The following is a 23,154-nucleotide window of genomic DNA, read 5'->3' as shown; positions in this document are numbered from 1 at the left end:
ATAATAACTACAACCTAAAACTTCTTACATGGGAATATTGAAGACTCATGTTAAAAGGAACCACCAGCTTTCATATGTTCTCATGTTCTGAGCAAGGAACTTAAACTTTAGCTTTCTTACATGGCACATATTGCACTTTTACTTTCTTCTCCAACACTTTGTTTTTGCATTATTTAAACCAAATTTAACATGTTTCATTATATATTTGAGGCTAAATTGATTTTATTGATGTATTATATTAAGTTAAAATAAGTGTTCATTAAGTATTGTTGTAATTTTCATTATTACAAATAAATAAATAAAAATCGTCCGATTAATCGGTATCGGCCTTTTTTGGTCCTCCAATAATCGGTATCGGTATCGGCGTTGAAAAATCATAATCGGTCGACCTCTAGCTTCTACACCTGCATTGCTTGCTGTTTGGGGTTTTAGGCTGGGTTTCTGTACAGCACTTTGTGACATCAGCTGATGTAAGAAGGGCTTTATAAATACATTTGATTGATTGATTGAATAATGATTTGAGTGCTTCAATTCCGTTCCACCCAAATTTCGGCAGGTCCATACACCAACACATTTCTGACTACGTTACTGTGTGATAGAGAATCATCTACTAGACTCTTGACTTTTACAATTGTTCCCATTTGTAAGCTGAAACTTTAACATTAAACAGTTTTTTATTTATTTGTGAAATACTCTTCATAACTTTAACTTTAACTTCTCTTATTGCTATTGACAGGCTATTTTAATTGGCATTATTTTGCTTTTGGCCATTAAGTTCGCAACGGCAAGGAAGAAGGACGCTTGTATCATTTATTTTATAAAAGACTAAACTTTGCTCAACTGTAAGGTTTGTTCAAACTACCCGTTAGATTTTTATAGCTTGCTATTGTTTGTTCTACCTCTCTCATTATTACCTTACGAAAACTGAAGTCATATTCATATCAAATGGAGAGAAAATACAACATTTGGCTTTTTAAATTATTACAAACTGGAGTGTCCGCTTAATAAAGAAATAAAATAGGCTTCGGTTATGGCCCAGATCATCCAACATTGCACTTTTGACTTTTAAAGTGTTTCCCCTGCCATTCAATTACCAAGGTGGGGCAGGCCACCTTCCTTACCCTGTACCCTCGTTCCTACTGTAGCAAATGAAATTATTCAACACAGATGAAAAGCACAACAACTAAGACAACTAAGAAATTAGCTTTGGAACAACTAAAAAGCATTATATTGAAAGGAACACCGTTACTATCAGTCTATCACTGATAATGGAATACAAGTTCTTGAACACAACAAATCCACCTATGTAAAAGAATTCAGAAGTCTAATAAAATCCTCCGTTTTTTTTTGTGTGGAATTAAGACAGATGATGAAGTAGTAATGAAAGTAAACGCCTTAAAGTGATATGGAGTCAGTCGATCTTAAGCTCTGGAGCAGCTGAACAGATAAGAACACAGAAGAGTGAAATAAAGACACACAAACGCAGACTGCACTTCATTAAGCTCTGTTCCCTCTGGTCCTTATTCCATTATAAATTAAAACTCAAGACAATTAGCACCAGATTGGTCTCAGCTCGGTGCACGACTCGTGTGCTCGAGGATCTGAGATGACTTAATTACAGTCTCATGTGGAAATCACACAGTCAGTGGCACTGCACTGGGTCACAATGAGAATACCTGGCGACGCTGCATCATCAATGGAACCACATCGGGTCACACTGAGAATACTTGGCGACGCTGCATCGTCAAGTGTCCATTCACAGTTTGGGAATGGGGAACAACAAGGTTAGCTAGCAAGCCCAGCAAACATTGAAGGTTCCTACAATGTTAGATAACATTAGGTATTATTATTTTGCCTAGTTTATGTAATACTTGACTAATCTTATCTTCAAGCAAGCAATAGAGGCACATAGCCTAGTAGCCATGAGTGGTCACATGACTCCATCACATCCCATTATATATTCCTATGTTGTCAGAGCAGGGGAGAGGAAATGGAGTGCCTTGCAGCACTATGGAGTGTGTGTGTGTGTGTGTGTATTAGCACCATAAATTGTCTGAAATGTACAGTTCTAATTGGGCAACCTGGGAATCATATCAACTCTATTGTAACACCTGCTCTAATAGAATAGCCCCCTGTGGTCCTTAACATGACCAGTTTCTAATAACTTTCTACAGATTTGACAAGGAGAAAAAAGAGATAGCTAGGCCCAAGTACTCGTGAATATATAATGCATTAGGAATACTGTGTGTTGGTAATTATTTTAGGTGAGCGTTTTGAGAATTTCCCTAGTGTGCTTTGTACTATAAATGACAAGTCAGCATTTTGGTAAGAAAGCAACAGTGGTCTGATGTCCTATGTGAAAACCAAGGGCACACTGTATCAAGTGCCATTGTTTGGGTAAGAGTGAACGCATTAGTCATTCATCTAACAAGTTACACAAAACAAACCGCAGGGGTTTACGGCAACTTCCTCGAGTTGAATTTTGTGCACGTAGGCAAATGTACAAATCTTCTTGCAATTGACTCATACTGTACACTGTACAGCCACTACTTTTGAAGCACCTACAGGTAGGTACATGGTTGTTTGTTTGTTTTTGGTCTCAGATGGTGCCAGTTTATGGGATGCATGCCGTTCAATGAAAAGCGGAGGGAGGTGGATGAGAGAGAAGGGGGAACGAGATTAGGGAGGAGAGGGGTGTCATTTTTCAGCGAGCTAGGCGTACAACATGATCTCTAATTACCCACAAAGCACTGGGTAACCTGAGCCAGAGATTAGCCCGCGTTACCTCATTTAATAAAACATGACGACGATGTCTCTGTTGGCTCTGTTGGCTTCATTCAGTTTCACTTGATATCACATGACCTTTGGGACCACAAACATTTGCTCCTGTTTACGACAAGAGCCACTTGGGCCCATATTCAAACAGTGTCTTACTATAGGAGTGCTGATCTAGGATCAGTTTTCCCTTTTAGATCATAGTGATTTAAATTATATTAATAGGGGAGACCTGGGCCCGTATCTACAAGGCATCTCAGAGAAAGATTGCTGATCTAGGATCAGTTTTGTCTTTTAGATCGCAATGAATAATATTATATAGAGAGATCCTAGATCACCAATCCTACTCTGAGACACTTTATGCACTCGGACCCTGGTGCTTTATTTTCAATGAGCGCCTAACTACAACATTGGAGAGAAAAGGCCAATCAGTAAACAAAGTGTCTTCCTATTTTCTGACAATATTACCATTATTGACTTGTTATTTCAGATAAAATGCCAAAATCAAACATTCTTATTTCATGGGCCTTCCGATTATCTTGGCTCTTCATTCAATCATTGATACTCAACGAGCCAAAGTATGACAGTTATTATGTTTATATAACCTCTATATGGGGCTTTTAGAAAATGATAATCTACAGTAAGAGTGAAGAGGTCCAATTCATCAGCAGCCTATTTTCTTCTATAGTACGCTAGACTTGACAGAGCCAGTCTTCTGTGTATTTTCAGACCTGTGCAGTCTAGCAAATCCCACCAAAGATCATATTGACTTCAGGCATCATGGTTACACTGTTTATGAAGGAAAGGAATCAAGAAAGTAAGACGCATGTTTGCCATATGATTACTGGGTACCATACAGTTCAGTAAATTAAATTGAGAGAGTTGGACCCTAAACCCCTTTAAAAGTGTTATCCTCAACATATTATGACCCCCCCCCCACCACACACACACACACACACACACACACACACACACACACACACACACACACACACACACACACACACACACACACACACACACACACACACACACACACACACACACACACACACGCAACTGGGCCCTGTTCACGTGAGTTATGCCAGTAAGTGCAGCTCCAGACAGTGTTTATTCACTACTGTCTACTGTTCTATAAAAGAAAGATGCTTGATGTTCTCTTTCCTGTGTTTGCAGTGTTAACAACCTTACTAAGTTGTCCTGCTGTTGTTCAGATAAAACAGAGTCAGCTAAGCACAGCACGGTTGCCTCTAATAGCATTTCCAAAATCATACTTTATTTCCTCTGTTTGTTTTTCTTACCACTCAACAGGATGGCTTGTGGCCAACCTGAAACTAAATAGCCGGACAAAACAAAGACAAAGAGGGCCTCTCTCTCTCTCTCTCTCTCTCTCTCTCTCTCTCTTTCTTCCATTCTCTTTCATTCTCTCTCTCTCTCTCTCCGTCTCCATCTCTCTCCCTGTCGCTCTCTGTGTGTGTCTCTCTCCTCTCCTCTCTCTCTCTCTCTCCTGCCACACCACTTCATTATAGCAATGCAGTGAGAAAAAGATGGCTTCAGCTTAGCTCTGCCATACACTGTAATGTTTCTCTCTGCCCATTGTGAATGAATCTCATCATTAAGTCTCAATGAGGAAGAATGAGACTCAGATTTGATCTCGCTGTCGCGCTGCCGGCGCCCATCTCCAGTGACTTCATTGGACGCGGGCTATCATCACCTCGCACAGGCAATTATATCTGCTAGCTAAATATAGTACACACAATACTCAGGCATTCCTGACAGACCAGGAACAAGGCAAGAGACACAGACCCGTATAAGAGGGAGGCACAACAGTCTATCTGGTCCATCTCCTACCTACCAACCAACGGGATCGATAAACTCAATGGATTTCCGAAAGAGACTGATACTAAATATAACACACATCCCAGTTAGCACATAATGTTCTGAGAACCATATGTTTCTTAGAGCTTGGTGAGAGTGTGGTTGCCCTATGGTTATTTTGCAACCTTCCCACAACTTTCTGGGAATGGTGCAGGATAGTTTCTTGGCTTTGCAACATTCTCAGCACATTTATGGAACTTGACAAAAAATATATATTTTCAGAGTATTTCATTACTTTACTGGATGTTTCCTAAAAGTTCAAACATGGTTACATTTAATTTACATGTTGGTAATGTTCTAGGAAAGTTCTCCAAATGGTTTACATTGATAATGTTCTCAAATAGTTCAGAGAATGTTAAGAAACAAAGTTCTTCTGTGGGAATTTCAGTATTTCAGCATAACGTTTCCTACAGGTTTCATGTTCTTAAATTGTTCCAAGAACGTTAACAAACAACGTTTAACTGTGGGAATTTCAGTACTTCAACATAACGTCTCCTACAATTTTTTATCATGGTTCTATTGAAGTTATGTTCTCAAATTGTTCCGAGAACCTTAAGAACTTTCCATTTAAACCACAAGAAAACTTTTGTAAAGTTTGGAGAACGTTCTAATAATGTTATTTAAAAACATATACTCCATTCTCAGAACGTTAAGAAAATCTTCCATAAAAAACACAAGAAAACTTTAGTGACGCTCAGAGAACATTCTAAGAATGTTATTTAAAAACATATACATTCCGTTTTCAGCATCAACAAAACTCTCTCTATCCTCTATTTTGTTAAGTGTGTTCAGGTGTGTTGCCTCGCCCACTAATTAGCCACACCTGATCTTAACGAGTGCTGAAATGAGTTCTGTTGGAATAGACTAAAATTAACAGCTTCGTATACTTAAAAAAAACATTGTATGTGAGCTCCATCCTGGTGTGGCAGTGGACTAATTCCATGGATAGAGAACAGATGATTTTACGTTGAAATCTCACTGATGCTGTGTCACAATAAATATTGTAATGTGTTATCATGAGTAATGCCTAAGGAAAATAATTTCCATGTGCCCTATCTGTTCTTGGAGTTCAAAAAAGTGAAGCCAAAATAAGCTAGCAGTGTTATTAAAAGACTTATTGAAAGAAGTTTTAAGGAAGTTATTCAAAAACCATTTCCTTTCTCAGAGCGTTAATAATACCTCCTAGGAAAACGTTCAAGGAACCCGAGTAAAATGTTCTCAGAACCTCCCTGCAACCTAAAAATAAACATTCACAGAACAGGCTAAATGTTCCGGTCAGGACACTTATGGCTTCGTTCCCAGATCAATGGGAAACCAAAAACGTACATTCCCACAACTTCCAAGGAACCAAATGTGCTAGCTGGGATTATAAGGCATTGTGATTCATTGCATGTACAGTATCGTGGGCACCATTTATTAGTAGGCTTGAAATACCCAAGCTGACAAGGCAAAAAATCTGTCGATGTGCCCTTGACCAAGGCACTTAGACCTAATTTGCTCCAGGGATGCCGTACTACTAAAACATTCCACTCTTACTGGAACAAGCCGACTGGTCCTAATTATGTCAACAACATTTTTTTTTTTTTTACACTTAGATAAATTACTGAACTGGCTCCTCTTCCAATCTCTAGCTGTTTGTTGGTTTGCATTTGGACCTAGATCATTAATTAATCAAACCATTTTTTGTTGATAACATCCCTCCAGGTCATAGTGCAAACACGGCATTGATACCCACCTGATAATGTTCGGAAAGGATATTATGAAAAAACAAGTGGGGGGGGGGGGCTTTTAAGCCAAATGAAGAGCTTGCCATCACTGATACTATTTGCACATGACATACTGTACCTCAGGAGGCTGATACAAAAGTGTGGATGTTTGTCCAGCTCACAGACTCTTCCATACATACAGCCCAAGCCCAGCTTGCAGTCCTCCCCATTCATTCATTTCATCCCTCGTATTATCTGCCTCGTTGGTTGATCACCTCAAATATGAGAAAAGGAAGGTCTAAAAGGGCAAACCTCGCTGAAAGTTCATACACTGGTACATATGCTTATTTGACTTTGAAATGAACTACATTGAAATCGGACTGTGCAGAATCACTGATCTACACAACACCTAGCCTCGGAAGCCCAGGCTTCCCTCACGAAATAGCTCACTTTTCCAAATGTCAAGTCAATGAGACACAATTTGGAAGATTGGCTTCATGAGACTACAAAACACCGTGGCTGCATTTACACAGGCAGTGTTGGTATTTTGACCAATCAGATTAGCTCTGAAAAATATCTGATATGAAAAGATTTGATGGGATTGGTCAAAAGACCCCAAAAAGATCCGAATTAGGCTACATGTGTAAATGAAGCCCTTGCATCCCTAATACCTACTTATTATGTGATCAGGAAAATCACATAGAACAACAGGATCACATTGGTTCATCACATCGACCATGCATCTGTCCTCCTGCAGCAAGAAGTTGAACCAATGTGATGGATGTACATCGTTATTAGCGCATCCATTTTAACAACCCCAGCTTTTGACTTCTTGGCACTCGCAACCATTAACAAACATAATCAACGCTTAATAGAACACCCAGGGGCCTACTCCACAGCAGGCGTTGGCACGGTGTTCTTTCTTTTCTGCAGGTAAAATTAGAGTGCAGTGGAGTTGCCCCATGGGAGGCTTGTTCTGACTAACGCAGTCTTACTGGAACAAGCCGACAGGTCCTAATTATGCCAACAGCCTCTCAGAGGAACAGAGTACTACTCTCTCTCTCTAATTAGTGCACAGGCATCCCTTTTTCTCTCCCTCTCTCCAAGTCTCCCCTCTCTCTCTCTCTCTCTCTGAATCTCTCACTCCCTCTCCCACTATCCAACACAAAGAAAGAGAGGCACTCAACAACAAATACTACATGCACAGTACTGATTGAGGAGGCCTCCATAAGGATTATTCCATTAGTTGACTGTTATTTCTTGGCTTCATTCACTCTTAAATAGGAACAATCCCTGTTCTCAGATGAGTTGGATGGAGACCTTCTATGCAATGATTACACAGCCCTACATTTTTTCATCTGTCAGTCTTACATTCAAATGGATGTCACACCAAGCATTTCTCCTTTGCCAAGAAAATCCATACACCTGCCAGGTGTGGCATATCAAGAAGCTGATTCAACAGCATGATCATTACACAGGCGCACCTTGTGCTGGGGACAATAAAAGGCCACTCTAAAATGTGCAGTTTTGTCACATAACACAATGCCACAGATGTCTCAAGTTTTGAGGGAGCGTGCATGTTGGCATGTTGACTGCAGGAATGTCCACCGGAGCTATTGCCAGAGAACTGAATGTTAATTTCTCTACCATAAGCTGCCTCCAATGTCATTTTAGAGAATTTGGCAGTACGTCCAACTGGCCTCACAACCGCAAACCACTTGTAACCTCCCTAGCCCAGGACCTCCACATCCAGCTTCTTCACCTACGGGATCTTCTGAGACCAGCCAAATGGACAGCAGAAGAAACGGAGGAGTATTTCTGTCTTTAAGAAAGCCCTTTGTGGGGAAAAACTCATTCTGATTGGCTGGGCCTGGCTCCCAAGTGGGTGGGCCTATGCCCTCCCAGGCCCACCCATGGCTGCGCCCCTGCCCAGTCATGTGAAATCCATAAATTAGGGCCAAATTAATGTATTTCAATTAACTGATTTCCTTGTATGAACTGTAACTCAGTAAAATCGTTGAAAATGTTGCATGTTGCGTTTATAATTTTGTTCAGTGTATCAAAGTCTTAAAACGATCTACATTGGTTTAGATGCAAACATCATGAAACCTATAAGACACATTCATTTGACTGTGTGAAAATCAGTTTTTTGGACCTAACTTGCTAACCACTTCTTCCATGTGGTTTCGTCCTTCAGAGATGCCATGAAATGATGACCTCTTCCTAAATATTTGGTCACATGATACATTTTGTGTATGGTTAACTAGAAACAAAGTGTAGCTCAACCAGTGTGTAAGTCGCTCTGGATAAGAGCGTCTGCTAAATGACTTAAATGTCAAATGTAAATGTGTGTAGTGGTGCCTGGAGAAGTGGGTGTACTCTAATTTGAAAACATTTCCCCCAAAAAAGGCGCTGCGGGAAAAATAACATGACAAACAGTAACATACACTCTGAATGACCTAAAATGATGAATCCCATATTGGTCTTTCGCAGTCAGGCCAACCTAAGCTGTACTGTGCAAGTAGGCTAATAGTAGGCCTATTCTTGAAAGATGAATTAAGCTGCCAACTGAGTCTTCTTCAGGTTTTTGCTTGAAAGTCAAACTTTTTAAATAGAAAAACAAGAAAATTGGATGTTCTAACTTCAAAATAATACGTAAACCATATCAGAAGACCACTTTTAAGGTCTGGGGAAAATCAAAGAAGTTTTGTGTAGTTACCCTTTAATTCAAGTTTGCAGGCATCTACAGTTGAAGTCGGAAGTTTACATACATTTAAGTTAGTCATTAAAACACATTTTTCAACCACTCCACAAATTTCTTGTTAACAAACTATAGTTCTGGCAAGTCGGTTAGGACATCTACTTTGTGCATGACACAAGTCATTTCTCCAAGAATTGTTTCCAGACAGATTATTTCACTTATAATTCACTGTATCACAATTCCAGTGGATCAGAAGATTACATACACTCAGTTGACTGTGCCCTTAAACAGCTTGGAAAATTATGTCATGGCTTTAGAAGCTTCTGATAGGCTAATTGACATCATTTCAGTCAATTGGAGGTGTACCTGTGGATGTATTTCAAGGCCTACCTTCAAACTCAGTGCCTCTTTGCTTGACATCATGCGAAAATCAAAATAAATCAGCCAAGACCTCAGAAAAAAGAATGTAGACCTCCACAAGTCTGGTTCATCCTTGCGAGCAATTTCCAAATGCCTGAAGGTACCTCATTCATCTGTACAAACAGTAATACGCAAGTATAAACACCATGGGACCGCGCAGATGTCATTCCGCTCAGGAAGGAGAAGCGTTCTGTCTCCTAGAGATGAACGTACTTTGGTGCGAAAAGTGCCAAATCAATCCCAGAACAACAGCAAAGGACCTTGTGAAGATGCTTGAGGAAACAGGTACAAACGTATCTATATCCACAGTAAAATGAGTCCTATATCAACATAACCTGAAAGGCCGCTCAGCAAGGAAGAAGCCAGTGCTCCAAAACCGCCATAAAAAAGCCAGACTACGGTTTGCAACTGCACATGGGGACAAATATCGTACTTTTTGGAGAAATGTCCTCTGGTCTAATGAAACAAAAATAGAACTGTTTGGCCATAATGACCATCATTATGTTTGCAGGAGAAAGGGGGAGGCTTGCAAGCCGAAGAACACCATCCCAACCGTGAAGCGGTTGCAGCATCACAACATGATGCTGCCACGGGGGTGGCAGCATCATGTTGTGGGGGTGCTTTGCTGCAGGAGGGGCTGGTGCACTTCACAAAACAGATGGCATCATGAGGGAGGGAAATTAATGTGGATATATTTAAGCAACTTCTCAAGACATCAGTCAGGAAGTTAAAGCTTGGGTCTTCCAAATGGACAATGACCCCAAGCATACTTCCAAAGTTGTGGCAAAATGGCTTAAGGACAACAAAGTCAAGCTATTGGAGTGGCCATCACGAAGCCCTGACCTCAATCCTATAGAAAATGTGTGGGCAGAACTAAAAAAGCATGTGCGAGCAAGGAGGCCTACAAACCTGACTCAGTTACACCAGCTTTGTCAGGAGGAATGGGCCAAAATTCACCCAACTTATTGTGGGAAGCTTGTGGAAGGCTACCCGAAATGTTTGACCAAAGTTAAACAATTTAAAGGCAATGCTACCAAATACTAATTGAGTGTATGTAAACTTCTGACCCAAAGGGAATGTGATGAAAGAAATGAAAGCTGAAATAAATAATTCCCTCTACTATTATTCTGACATTTCACATTCTTAAAATAAAGTGGTGATCCTAACTGACCTAAAACAGGGAATTTTTACTAGGATTAAATGTCAGGAATTGTGAAAAACGAAGTTTAAATGTATTTAGCTAAGGTACAGGTAAACTTCCGATTTCAACTGTAGCACTATTGTTAGTTTTTTTGTGTGTTTCTGTAGCATATAACAGGGAGTTAGCAAATAAAATGGCCACTTGATTGATGCAAATAATTATGATATCATTCTGCCAGATAGACATAGGCTACATTTAACAGAAGACTGTTAGGCCTATCATTAGCATCACAACATTTTTCCTGATCGTTATTTGTTTGAAAGCTGGATGTTTTACTTCATATTATCAGGCATGTCTTACCTTGCTTCAAAGTACCCTATAGACAAAATCCCACCTTAGAAACATGGAGGCAATTATTTTATAAAGACTTCCTCATTATGCGTTATATTGTTCTATTGTTTTTCTTCTAACTTTCTTTCATTGTCCAGCAGCCAAAGGTCATATTAGCAACTCATGATAGTTTTTGCATCTTAAGATCTCCCCTCTTTCTAAATTTCTAACTTTTATTTTTAAATCTCTGTCTATGAACCCACTCACAAATGAGGAGTGCTTTTAAGAAGATTTTTTCTTGATAATTGCATTTTGGAACATTCAGGGCCTACCGCCGTGTGCACATTGCTGCACTTAAAATGTGAAGAAAATAATAGTTTATCAACATTTTAAGCTAAACATTTTGATCTGTTCCATCAGCCTTATTAATGGATACGTTGTATACCTCCACTACACTACTTTGATACGCATCGTGGGGATTAAGAAGTGAGTATACATTTACATTTAAGTCATTTAGCAGACGCTCTTATCCAGAGCGACTTACACACAATGCCTACTGAAAAACAAGTGTGTATACGGTGTATACCTCCGTATACCCTCCACTACACCACTTGGCTCAACTAACCCTTGGCATGACTTACCCCACTCTCCTCCACTGTATTGTATTGTACTGACCTATATTCCCAAGCTCTCGGGCTCCCGAGTGGTGCAGCGGTCTAAGGCACTGCATCTCAGTGCTAGAGGTGTCATTGCATACACCCTGGTTTGAATCCAGGCTGTATCACAATCGGCTGTGATTGGGAGTCCCATAGGGCGGCGCACAATTGGCCCAGCGTTGTCCGGGTTTGGCCAGAGTAGGCCATCATTGTAAATAAGATTTTTTTCTTAACTGACTTACCTAGTTAAATAAAGGTTAAATAAAATAAAATCTCTCTTCCTTGTTTTTTATGCGAACACGTTTAACAAAAAATCTTAAATATCTGCTCAGAATTAAGATTCAAAGGTGCTGAAAGAATGGGGTGTCAGCTATGACAAGACACCTTGAGTTTGAACATTTTTAATTTGGTTATTGAACCACAGTAGGTGAAGTGGAATTGCTTCCGGTAACGGAATTAGAGTGACGGAATTACATCATGGGTCCCTGATCTGTACTATACAGAAATGGAAAATTATGGATATGAATATCATTATCATCAAGGTGATGTATCCTGAATAGGTACACAAAGGAACAAATATGCAATTTCCTTTTTCATATTTGGATATTGTTCTACACGCTGGCTGTTGTTGTAATGAGTTGCGCCCCCAAACAAGACTATATTTGGTTGGTCTGGACCTGACCAGATCTGAAAAAAACATAGATGTCCACATTACAAGTTGGGCATCACAGTACATCACAGTAAAGCACAGTAGAGTTCAGTACAGTACAGTAAAGTAAATATGTTCAGTAGAGTACAGTACAATAAAGTACATTTGAGTAATTTATACTGTACTCTACTTTAGTGTGCTCTACTGTACTGTACTGTACTGAACTCTACTCTACTGACGTGGATGTCGATTATGGCAGCCCCCCAACCTCTCTGATTCAGAGGGTTTGGCTTAAATGTAGAAGACGCATTTCAGTTGAATGCATTCAGTTGTACAACTGACTAGGTATCCCCCTTTCCCTTTTCCCTTTACTGTTCTCTACTGTGCTCTACTATACTGTCCAAACTTGTGAAACATACACGGCTATGATTTGTTCAGATTTGGTCCGGCCAGTTCAGCCTGACCAAATGTCAACAAATTTTCAAAGTTCATGGACGTCCGGTGTCGGTCAGTTCTCAGTGGTTGAGGATGCTTATTAGTGTCAATAGGTGGTAGGTGTCATAGAAGGTGTCAGTAATAGCCGGGAGAGGTGACATTAACTGGGGAAAGAGAGGAGTGAGAGAGGAGTGAGAGAGACCTGCAGAGAGAGAGAAAGGGAGAGTGAGGGGCTTTCCAGACTGTTTTCACAGTCTTACTTTGAACACCTGATGATACAGTTATGAGCTGAACATAACAGTATGTCAGTGGAAGGGAGGACAGTAACAGGAGACACTATGAGCTGAACATAACAGTATGCCAGTGGAAGGGAGGACAGTAACAGGAGACACTATGAGCTGAACATAACAGTATGTCAGTGGAAGGGAGGACAGTAACAGGAGACACTATGAGCTGAACATAACAGTATGTCAGTGGAAGGGAGGACAGTAACAGGTGACACTATGAGCTGAACATAACAGTACGTCAGTGGAAGGGAGGACAGTAACAGGAGACACTATGAGCTGAACATAACAGTATGTCAGTGGAAGGGAGGACAGTAGCAGGAGACACTATGAGCTGAACATAACAGTATGCCAGTGGAAGGGAGGACAGTAACAGGAGACACTATGAGCTGAACATAACAGTACGTCAGTGGAAGGGAGGACAGTAACAGGAGACACTATGAGCTGAACATAACAGTATGTCAGTGGAAGGGAGGACAGTAGCAGGAGACACTATGAGCTGAACATAACAGTATGTCAGTGGAAGGGAGGACAGTAGCAGGAGACACTATGAGCTGAACATAACAGTATGCCAGTGGAAGGGAGGACAGTAACAGGAGACACTATGAGCTGAACATAACAGTATGTCAGTGGAAGGGAGGACAGTAACAGGAGACACTATGAGCTGAACATAACAGTATGTCAGTGGAAGGGAGGACAGTAACAGGAGACACTATGAGCTGAACATAACAGTATGTCAGTGGAAGGGAGGACAGTAACAGGAGACACTATGAGCTGAACATAACAGTATGTCAGTGGAAGGGAGGACAGTAGCAGGAGACACTATGAGCTGAACATAACAGTATGTCAGTGGAAGAGAGGACAGTAGCAGGAGACACTATGAGCTGAACATAACAGTATGCCAGTGGAAGGGAGGACAGTAACAGGAGACACTATGAGCTGAACATAACAGTATGTCAGTGGAAGGGAGGACAGTAACAGGAGACCCTATGAGCTGAACATAACAGTATGTCAGTGGAAGGGAGGACAGTAACAGGAGACACTATGAGCTGAACATAACAGTATGTCAGTGGAAGGGAGGACAGTAACAGGAGACACTATGAGCTGAACATAACAGTATGCCAGTGGAAGGGAGGACAGTAACAGGAGACACTATGAGCTGAACATAACAGTATGTCAGTGGAAGGGAGGACAGTAACAGGAGACCCTATGAGCTGAACATAACAGTATGTCAGTGGAAGGGAGGACAGTAACAGGAGACACTATGAGCTGAACATAACAGTATGTCAGTGGAAGGGAGGACAGTAACAGGAGACCCTATGAGCTGAACATAACAGTATGTCAGTGGAAGGGAGGGCAGTAACAGGAGACACTATGAGCTGAACATAACAGTATGTCAGTGGAAGGGAGGACAGTAACAGGAGACACTATGAGCTGAACATAACAGTATGCCAGTGGAAGGGAGGACAGTAACAGGAGACACTATGAGTTGAACATAACAGTATGTCAGTGGAAGGGAGGACAGTAACAGGAGACCCAACTGTGGTTTGTGACTACTATGATTTCCCATTGTAGCCAATTCAATTGCCGTTACAGATTTTTCAGTAATTCCGTTAGCGATTTGGTAACATAATTATGAGTTCTAATCACTTTAAAAAAAAAAATGATATCAGTAAAAACACCATAACTAATTGGTAGGTCTACCTTTACTTGTTACTACTTCTTTGAACTTTCATTATCCTCCCTCCTCATGAGGGAGAGAAATTAGAAAAATAAGAGAGCTTGGGTCTATAAGGTAAGGTTCTAGCTATCTGCAGACAGATGATTGTGTGAGAGTTGGTTTGAATGGTGTTTTTTGCTGTGTGTGCTGTCATTCTGTGACCAAACTTTGCATCTGCACTGTTCTTCAAGTAAATGTGTTTTTGTAAAAATGTCTGTGGATATTCTTAAAAGTAGTCCTTGTGCATAGAGTTGTATGGTTTGTTTAACTTTGCAATCATTGGTTTTTGTTTGACATACATTTTACATGTAAAAACCAGTTCACTCTGTGTGGAATTGCCCTCTATTAACAGTAACAGGTTCATAATGGCATGGGGGACTAAAGATATTCTTGCACATCAAAAACAATCCAGTGGCTCCAGTGTGCAAAATATCTGGCCCATTGATGATTTCAAATGGTGTGTGATTTACTGCATGTTGTTCCTACTGTGCTCTCTGTGTCCACACTGTGGTATGTATGTATGGCCTTCCCCTTCACAGGCTAGAAAATCAATTGTGATTGTGATGCCGTAGTCAGCAAAACCAGTAAATGGCTGAAGTCGGAGTGAGCACACACTGGCTGGGTCCCAAATGGCACCCTATTCCCTACAAAGTGCAATCCTTTTGACCAGAGCCATATGGGCCCTGGTCAAAAGTAGCACACTCTTTAGGGCATAGGGTGCCATTTGGGATGCATTCGCTGTCCATGTGCTGTGTGGCACTGATTACTTCAACCCATTCTGCTCACTCTCCCTCCACCACATAACACAGAGCTTGTCATTAGCTAATAGCTATAATACTCTGTTGCCCTAGGATATAAAATTGTACCATAGCTTGTATTATTTCAAGGATCTCCTTCAAGGACTAACATCTAATGGAATTGACAATATTGCAAATGCTTCTGATCAACAAGTTTAGGTTTCATGTATACAGCATATTATGGAATATATATACTTTGCTAAAGAAAAATATATATCATATAAGCCATCCAGTTTTAAAATAAACAGCTTACTATGGGACTTTGAAAGCCAGAAACAGCTCCACTTGAAGCATTCGACATACTGTAGTACTGAACTGAACTGAAAGACAACTGCACAGGTTTGATTTAGGTATACAAGCATACCTTATTTCCCAGAGCATGACAGAATAGACAGCCATACATAATGACATCTGTAGAAAAACGTCTAGAAGTGGCAGTAGAGGACAATAGAAAAATACAGTTCAATTCCATATTAAAACGTGATACTGTTTCATATTTCCAAAGCAGCACAAAGATTGCAGTAATTACAAAGTTTGATGTTATTTCTAGGCTGTGGTAGCACCACAGAGTAAGGGAGCGTATTATCACAGACATGTCTGAGTTATTCATGGGCACGTGCGAGTCGATTGAGGAGCTTGAGCTTCTCTGCACTTGTACAGTATCTCAACTCTTTTGCAATTCCCCTTTTCATCCTCCAACAGCCCCTTTTGTGATTATTTCACAGAATTCCATTTGCCCTCAAATGTGGAAAGTTTAGCTCCACCAAGTCAAATGGCTACCTTAGGATGTAAGAGACATTATGGAGAAAGTGACATGCAATACTACGGGGCTATATTCAAACAAAATCTGAAAAAAATAATTTTCTTCACATTTTCTCTTATCAAGACATTTCAACCAATAATGGAGAGTGCCATGGTCAATTGAACTGAATAGCAAGGTTATTGATTAACCTTTTAGGGTAATTAATTACCTTTAAATACCTTTCAAAAGAGCATTCTCACTAAAACGAATAATTGTATGCTGAAATAGAACCATGCCATTCTTGTTCCTATGGATGTCTTGTAAGCATACTAATTAGTTACCATAACAAGGTTTGTAACCCTTTGTGGGTTTACCTTTTTGACTATACCCCCCCCAACTTTCAGAGATATGATTCGGCTTGAGGATGAACATTACAGGCACAATCTGCAGACAGCAAACTATCTTGCCGGGACCTCTTTTTATTCAAATCACCTCACCATTCTAAGGTTTGACCAGGGATCACAATGTCTATTTCTAAAAATTTCACACACTCACAGGAAGTGTGCAACAAAAAAGTAAGACGGCACCAGTGAACCTGTGTGGCTTAGTAAAGCATGGCGCTTACAACGTCAAGACAGTGGGTTAAATTCCCGCTGGGGACACCCATATAAAAACGCATACATGCACTACTGGAAGTAGCTTTGGATAAAACGTCTACTAATGGCATATATTACTGTTTAATGGAAATATGAGCATGCATGAGACTCATTTGCCTCCTTTCCATCTCTAAAAGGGTCCGTAGCAACATTTCTGAGGAACACAGCAGCAGAGTCTGCATAAGACTATCGCCACTGAGGGATTAGATATACATTCGAGGCCTACATTAGAGAGGCTGATGCAACTCTTAAAATCTGCAATATGTAACTTTTTGGGTGACCCAACCAAATTCATAATTCTCATTGAAAGCAAGTCTAAGAAGCAGGTAGATATTTTTCATATTGCTCTATTTCTATGCTTCCCGTTCTTAAGTTTAGTTTTTGCGTCTTTTACTTTCGGTTTTATACACCAGCTTCAAACTGTTGTCTGTGAAGGTAGTTAGTGTTACCTGTGAGATGATTGTAATCTCACTTTGTTATTTGACAAAGTTTTAATATTTCAAATAATTACCTGAGATTCAAGGAACTAAAGACACATTTGGGAGCATTCCAATATAGCCTAGCCAACTTCATGTGTGCTTTCTTTCTGAGATACTCAGCTTCACACCACTGTGTTCGTTAGTCTAGTAGTCTACATTCAGGCATAGCTTTATGTCACGATCGTCTTGATAAGAGAGAGTGGACCAAGGCGCAGCATGATATGAATACATCTTCTTTTTTATTACACGAAGACGGAACACGAAACACTTATACAAACTAACAAAACAACAAACGACCGTGAAGCTACAAACGCAAGTGCACACACAAACTACTTACGTTCAACATAGACATAGACAATTACCCACAAATACATGATGCCTATGGCTGCCTTAAATATGGCTCCCAATCAGAGACAAATGAAAAACATCTGTCTCTGATTGAGAACCACTCAGGCAACCATAGACATACCTAGACACATTCACTCAACCATAGACATACCTAGACACATTCACTCAACACAAACCCATACACTACACCCAACACCCCCTTTACCATATAACCACCCAAACTAGACAAAACACAAACATTCCCCATGTCACACCCTGACCTAACTAAACTAATCAAGAAAATATATCTAACAAAGGCCAGGGTGTGACACTTTATCAGTACATTCTTATAAACTCAGCAAAAAAAGAAACGTCCATTTTTCAGGACCCTGTCTTTCAAAGATAATTCGTAAAAATCAAAATAGCTTCACAGATCTTCATTGTAAAGGGGCTTCACTGTTTCGCATGCTTGTTCAATTAACCATAAACAATTAATGAACATGCACCTGTGGAACGGTCGCTAAGACACTAACAGCTTACAGACGGTAGGCAATTAAGGTCACAGTTATGAAAACTTAGGACACTAAAGAGGCCTTTCCACTGACTCTGAAAAACACCTAAAAAAAGATGCCCAGGGTCCCTGCTCATCTGTGTGAACGTGCCTTAGGCATGCTGCATGGAAGCATGAGGACTGCAGATGTGGCCAGGGCAATAAATTGCAATGTCTGTACTGTGAGACGCCTAAGACAGCGCTACAGGGAGACAGGACGGACAGCTGATTGTCCTCGCAGTGGCAGAGCATGTGTAACAACACCTGCACAGGATCGATACATCCGGACATCACACCTGCGGGACAGGTACAAGATGGCAACAACAACTGCCCGAGTTACACCAGGAACGCACAATCCCTCCATCAGTGCTCAGACTGTCCGCAATAGGCTGAGAGAGGCTGGGCTGAGGGCTTGTAGGCCTGTTATAAGGCAGGTCCTCACCAGACATCACCGGCAACAACGTCACCTATGGGCACAAACCCACCGTTGCTGGACCAGACAGGACAGGCAAAAAGTGCTCTTCACTGACGAGTCACGGTTTTGTCTCACCAGGGTTGATGGTCGGATTCACGTTTATCGTCGAAGGAATGAGCGTTAAACCGAGGCCTGTACTCTGGAGCGGGATCGATTTGGATGCGGAGGGTCAGTTATGGTCTGGGGCGGTGTGTAACAGCATCATCGGACTGAGCTTGTCATTGCAGGCAATCTCAGCAATGTGCGTTACAGGGAAGACAATTTTAATTGAACAACACATCTAGAGACTAAGTAATTCCACAGGTTTTCATCTGTGAACTGCCTTTCAATGTGACTGGATTGAATTCTTAGTAGTGTGAAATTCCACAGTAACGGAATTATGCTGTGACTTTTCACTTTAAAATGTATGCCAAACAAAATCCTTTGATTTCCAAGTTTAACAAACCATACAACTATACAAAAACCCATTTACTTGAAGAACAGTGCAAATGCAAAGTTTGGTAACATAATGACGGCACCAACAGCACAAACCGCAAATCTGTTACCAAGATTTTCATCTGCACTCGTCTTCAAGTAAATGTTTTTGTCAAATTTGTGTGTACATTTTTAAAAGTAGTCCTTGTGCATAGAGTTGTATGGTTTGTGAAACTTTGAAATCACCCTCAGTGTAATTCCTTTACCATGGAATTGCCCTAGTGCAATTCCCAAATGCTTTTCCAAAGTTTCAACCACCTAATCTGTATTTAATGGATATGATGACTCAATCCAGATATCGGAATGATTGCGTTCACTTCCTCTTTCTCTTGTTTGCAGGAGTATTGCGGGCTACAATGGCCCATCTCAGGGTAACCTATTAGGCAAACTGACGAAGACAGTATTTATTTTAGATGCACAAATATTTGTTGTTTCCATCAGCCATAGTAGGCTTTAGGCTACCACTACGTTGCCATTGTGGATGTGATGAAAATCTGACAGATTAGACCTTTTCCCAGCATTATCACCCACAGGACCAGACCTCAACCGATCAGATTTTCTGAAAATGGAAGCTATAGTAGGCCTGTAATGTGAGCAGTATAGTCAAAACCAAAAAGTATATCAACGAACTGTTTAATTGTACATTTGACACAGGCTTTTTATTATTTTTGATCATGAATGACCACAAGTTGCCATAATATGCATATTCATTGAACATAGGCTGTGTGCAGTGAGTCTGTGAGTGTGTGAGTGTGTCTGTGAGTCTGTGAGTGTGAAATCAGAGTAGCGCAGTTCGAGAACTGAAGCAGTGGGATGTAAAAATATGCTTCTAAAGATTTGGCTCTAAAACCATTTTAGTATTCATTTCACAGTGGGACATCATGTTTGTGACTCAGAATCATCAAAGATATGGGCAATATTGACTAATAGCCTATTTAAATCCAACATGCTCATTCAACTGACGGGATAGCCTCTCAGAACGAGAGCAATAGCCCTACTCTACCAGCTGATTAAAAAAAGATGGTTAGACCTCTAAGAAGGTTAGAACAAGAAAAGTTTCAAACGTAGGGTAAATTCAAAGTGCATGGATATGCGCAAGAGCAAAGTATTAAGATTCCAGCAACATGGTTTATCAAATGCCGCGTAGACTGGCCAATGTAGACTAACAGCAATCAAGTAGGCTAACGTTACATGGTAGCAGTATATCGTCGCAGGTATCCAAATTGTAGCAGGTATGCAAAGTGTGTTACATTATAGCCTAAACGTAAGCAAAATAGTTATGTTATAGCCTAGAATACTTATATTATATGCCCAATATGTTGACTGAAAAAGAGATAGAGAAGAAAGTAGAAGTAGAAGAAGAAAAAGAACCAGGTTCAGGCTATGTGGAGGTGTGGGTTGTCAGAGAACCCCATCGCAAAACGTGTAATTGTTGTAATAAGGAATGGAAACACATACAGTTTCAGTTAAGCACCACATGTCATGCATGTCTATTGCACAAATGTTGCAGGCTGCTGATCAAGAAGCAGAGGCAGGTGAGAAAATGTGTAGACTTCAACCTCTAGGCAGTAACGCACTAGGAGGACTGCACTTTGTATTTACCTTGTTCGCGTGGTAAAAGTCCAACGAGCTTAGACAACTTGGATCAGAACCCACACTTGACGGGTGCGCAGGATAAAATCTCACGTCCATATCAGGTTCTGCGAGACTGACGGCATGAAATCCGTTTCAGTGTCTTTGACTCACTCTATTGTTTAGCCAAACAAAATAAGAAAGAAGTAAAGAAAGAAAAAGGGGTTGAGTTTTCTGTGCACTCTGTGCACTCTTCCCTCACATCCGTTTGCGGTCGAACTTCTGCACCAACTCGCGTCCTAGTGATGAACAGTCCTTTTTTCGCTTACTAGAGCGCGTCCACTTTGGAGAACCAAAACAGTTATCACTTAACGGTAGAACAAAAATAACAGCACATATGCAGATTAGTTATACTATTAAGTTAGGCATACTCCAGAACAAATGAAATAAAATATTCCCTCTTGGTATATTTAAAAAAGCATAAGATGAGCCCTCTGAATATGTTTGTTTTTTCCCGTTGTTCTCATACTCCATAGGCTTTGTGACGGAGGTGCATATTCATGCATTGATTCCAGGCAATGGTTCGAGGACAGAGAAGTGGTTGGACTGTTCTTCACCATATGCCATGCGACCTCTGCTGATAATAAATGGGAAAGAGGAATGGAGGGAAAGGGGGAGGGGAGGTTGGTGGCTGCCTTGGCAACCGCGCTCCTTTCTGCAACTGCGCGTTTCAGATTAGCAATGTAGTAGTGTGCAGGGCTCTGCATTATAAAGCACACACAGATTAGCCTATACAGTATATTGCGTTCCAAAGGTTCCATTTGCTTTATTTAGTGTGCCAAGCCGAAAGGCATGAGGATCCACAGTCTGCATTCAATGCATGGTTTCGTCAACATACATGTTCACTTAAACACAAACCTCTGTATAGAAATATAGAACTATGAACCTATAGAATTCCAAACAGTACACAAACATAAAGGTTTGAGTATAAACAGCAGCTATTACACATCGACCGAGGACACGAACAGCTGAAATGAAATGTTACTGCAAAAAGCTGATTGACCTCTTGGCATTGTTTTATTATGTAAAAGATAAAACAATGTTGCCTTAAAACACCCAATGTTATTTCAGACAAAGAAAGCAGAGGAGGGTTTGCATTATTTCCCATTTTAGCAATGATTATGAAGTTAACAATTGTTATATGGTATATAGAGGCTTTGTCTAAATGCATCACAACAAAAAGGCATCATGGGAAATGACTTTGGAATGTTAAAAGTGTTATAAAAGTAGGCTAATGGGAATGGCTATTGGCTATTATTATGCGTTGTGTAAGATCACCATTATTTTTATATGTTTTGCCAATTCTGCTTGCATTTATATAGATAATATAATGCTATAGCAATTGGCACCACTTTTATCAAAACAATAACAGATAGGCGTATGTTTAATGACTAGCATTTATGAATATAAATACATTGATTATTAGGTCTCGTTACTGATTACTGCCATGAGTTGTGATAAACATTTTACATTCTCAAAGGAGTGCAACATATGCAAATGAGCTCTATATTACATGGCCAATTGAGTGCAAATGTATAGGGAAAGGTTGAGAGAGCTAGCTCCCTTTGACAGCTCACTGAATTTGATGGATAGCACTCCCTTGTCCTGTGATGTGCATGCACATTTGATGTTGAAATTGCCTATCCATGGGACCATTGTCTTTCAATCATGTCAAGGCAAAGTACAGATTACACTTTGCAGTGTTGTGTTATTATCATACCACTGTAGATCCCATGCACCATGCACAAAATGGTTTATATGTTCATATAAAGTAGGTCAATATTTCAGGTGCCTATTGTCAATGTATTGTTGGTTGCAGCATTAAAAAACAATCCTTCCCCACTAGTCCTTAGAATTATTATGATTTGCATTTACTGATAGTAAAAACATGAAAAGAGTATGGATCTGAATAAACATTTCATTTGTAGTAGGCCATATGTCATAATGTTATATTGACAGGATGATTATGATTGGTTGTGGACCTGTTCCGTTCTGGACCCAATAGTGCATGCCCGTTGTTTAGTATGGACCTGACTGTGTAGATGTGCTTTACCACTGTCAGCACACACAGGGTTAACCCCGTGGCCCAGTGCCATAACTTCATGGGAATGGAATGTGGAGTGCTGTATGTATAGAGCTCCCTTCCCAGAAGCCTTCACTGCCCACCGAATGCTAATGATCAGTATTATTGAAGCACAATTGATGGGCTAGCAACCAAACAAGAGAAACGAATTTCTGCAAAAGATTTATTGTTCTTTAATTACTGAATGCTCAATGGCAATTAATGGAACAAACAACACTAGCCACTTTCATGCTAAACAAAATAA

General features: G+C 40.3%; 1 protein-coding gene across 3 annotated transcripts in view; it reads right to left on the bottom strand.

Annotated features, from left to right (window-relative positions):
- Positions 1–21,415, bottom strand: part of LOC139542111 (TOX high mobility group box family member 2-like) — a 124,100-nt gene extending 102,685 nt beyond the window's left edge. For 2 of the 3 annotated variants that reach the window (XM_071347161.1, XM_071347162.1), the window contains exon 1: positions 20,798–21,415. In XM_071347161.1, the coding sequence (XP_071203262.1) occupies positions 20,798–20,887 (90 nt within the window). In that variant the 5' untranslated portion in view covers positions 20,888–21,415. The remainder of the gene's footprint in view (positions 1–20,797) is intronic. The other variant, XM_071347160.1, reaches the window with a different exon arrangement.
- Between the last annotated feature and the right edge of the window lie 1,739 nt (positions 21,416–23,154).

Source organism: Salvelinus alpinus, chromosome 17 (assembly GCF_045679555.1).
Source record: "Salvelinus alpinus chromosome 17, SLU_Salpinus.1, whole genome shotgun sequence".
Classification (NCBI taxonomy): Eukaryota; Metazoa; Chordata; class Actinopteri; order Salmoniformes; family Salmonidae; genus Salvelinus; species Salvelinus alpinus.
This window is presented reverse-complemented; position numbering and strand designations above follow the sequence as displayed.